This window comes from Belonocnema kinseyi, chromosome 7, assembly GCF_010883055.1.
Source record: "Belonocnema kinseyi isolate 2016_QV_RU_SX_M_011 chromosome 7, B_treatae_v1, whole genome shotgun sequence".
Taxonomy (NCBI): Eukaryota; Metazoa; Arthropoda; class Insecta; order Hymenoptera; family Cynipidae; genus Belonocnema; species Belonocnema kinseyi.
In genome coordinates, this window is record NC_046663.1 from 141,814,961 (window position 1) to 141,816,370 (window position 1,410).

Sequence of the window (1,410 nt, forward strand, 5' to 3'; positions counted from 1 at the left end):
TTTCGTATGATATTAATTTGGTTTTTGAACTAGTCACTTTCAAACTACCGAATGTTTTGTTTACGAAACCTTCAGACATCACGCTGAAATAAGTTCCCGAATGGAATTCCATCGCAACTATTTTTCCTTTAATTTTCACATCGAAAAATATCGGAGCCGCGCGCGTCGCATCGCTGTCGCTTGTAATTACCTCTGAGTTGATGTTGTGGAAGTCAATGAAGTTGCTGCTACGCGATGGGCCGCTCCCGCTGCCCTGGTCGCTGATCTCCTCCTCCGACTCGCTGCTGCTGCTGCTGCTGTTCTCCTCCAGAAATTTGTTCGACAATTTCATCTTTCTGATACAGGCTCGTTCGAGGTGTCCCTTTCTGTGGCAGAAGTCGCATTTTCTGTCGCGATATTTACATTCGTTTGTCTCGTGCCCCGCTTTTCCACAACAGTAGCATTTAACTTCCGAAGAACTCTGCTTTTTTTGATTTTTATTTTGTCTTTTTTGACCTAAAGCGAAACTCTCTTGTTTATGGCTTCTACTCACTAGCGTTTGAGCTGCTCCGACGGAATTTTGTGTCGCCTCTTCTCTCGCTAATGCTTCCTCGAGTGCTTGATCAAATGTAATTTCTTTGCTTTTAAAAAATTCGAATCTCGTTGATTCGTCTCGAATGCCCGTCGCAAACGGATCTCGCATGGCCTTTCCTCAGTGGGTTCCGAAGTTGCAATCGATAGCTAATTTTTTCAGTCTTGTGGCGAATTCCGCTACGGACTCACTCGATTCTTGCTTAGCACGGTTGAATTTACAACGCTCCATCAGCTCTGATTTCTTAGGTTGTAGTCGATCGTTGAGCAGTTTCACTATTTCGTCGTACGATTTCCCGGACGGCTTGGTGGGTGCACATAACGTCTTGACGAGCTTATATGTTGCTGCATCCACGTGCGTGAGCAGTTCGGCTCTTTTTAACTCTGCATCTATAATTTTTTTCGTGCTGAAATAAAACTCCAGTTGCTCTGAAAACGCCTCCCAATCGTCCGTCTCCATGAAAAACAATTTAGATCGGAGCCGATCTCTATAGGCGGTGGTGGTGACAGCAACTGCTGCTCGTCATCTCCAGGAGATGTGCCTTCTTGACCTTGACGCAGCATGCTCTCGCATGCCAGTAGAAGCCCATTGTCTTTGTTTTGCACCTGGCTGAATACCAGTGTTTTCTCTTGCCGTATGTTTTCTCCAAGGCGCCATGATTAACAATTCTCAACATACAAAAAAAAATTCAATGATAAATTCAAACTGTACTTTTTATCCCAGCCTATCCGGAAATTATTCCTGGGTTTCACAGCACCATTAAATTAAATAGGAGCTGGGATCATGTATTTTTTCATGATTAACAACACCGATTTGAAATACAAATGGTTTTCTTTCAT

The 1,410-nt window shown here is 43.6% G+C and overlaps 1 protein-coding gene across 1 annotated transcript in view; it reads right to left on the reverse strand.

Moving 5' to 3' along the window:
* The window catches only part of LOC117176700, a 6,840-nt gene extending 6,158 nt beyond the window's left edge, over positions 1 to 682 (reverse strand). The window contains exon 1 of the mRNA XM_033366956.1: positions 191 to 682. Within this exon, the coding sequence (XP_033222847.1) occupies positions 191 to 682 (492 nt within the window). The remainder of the gene's footprint in view (positions 1 to 190) is intronic.
* Between the last annotated feature and the right edge of the window lie 728 nt (positions 683 to 1,410).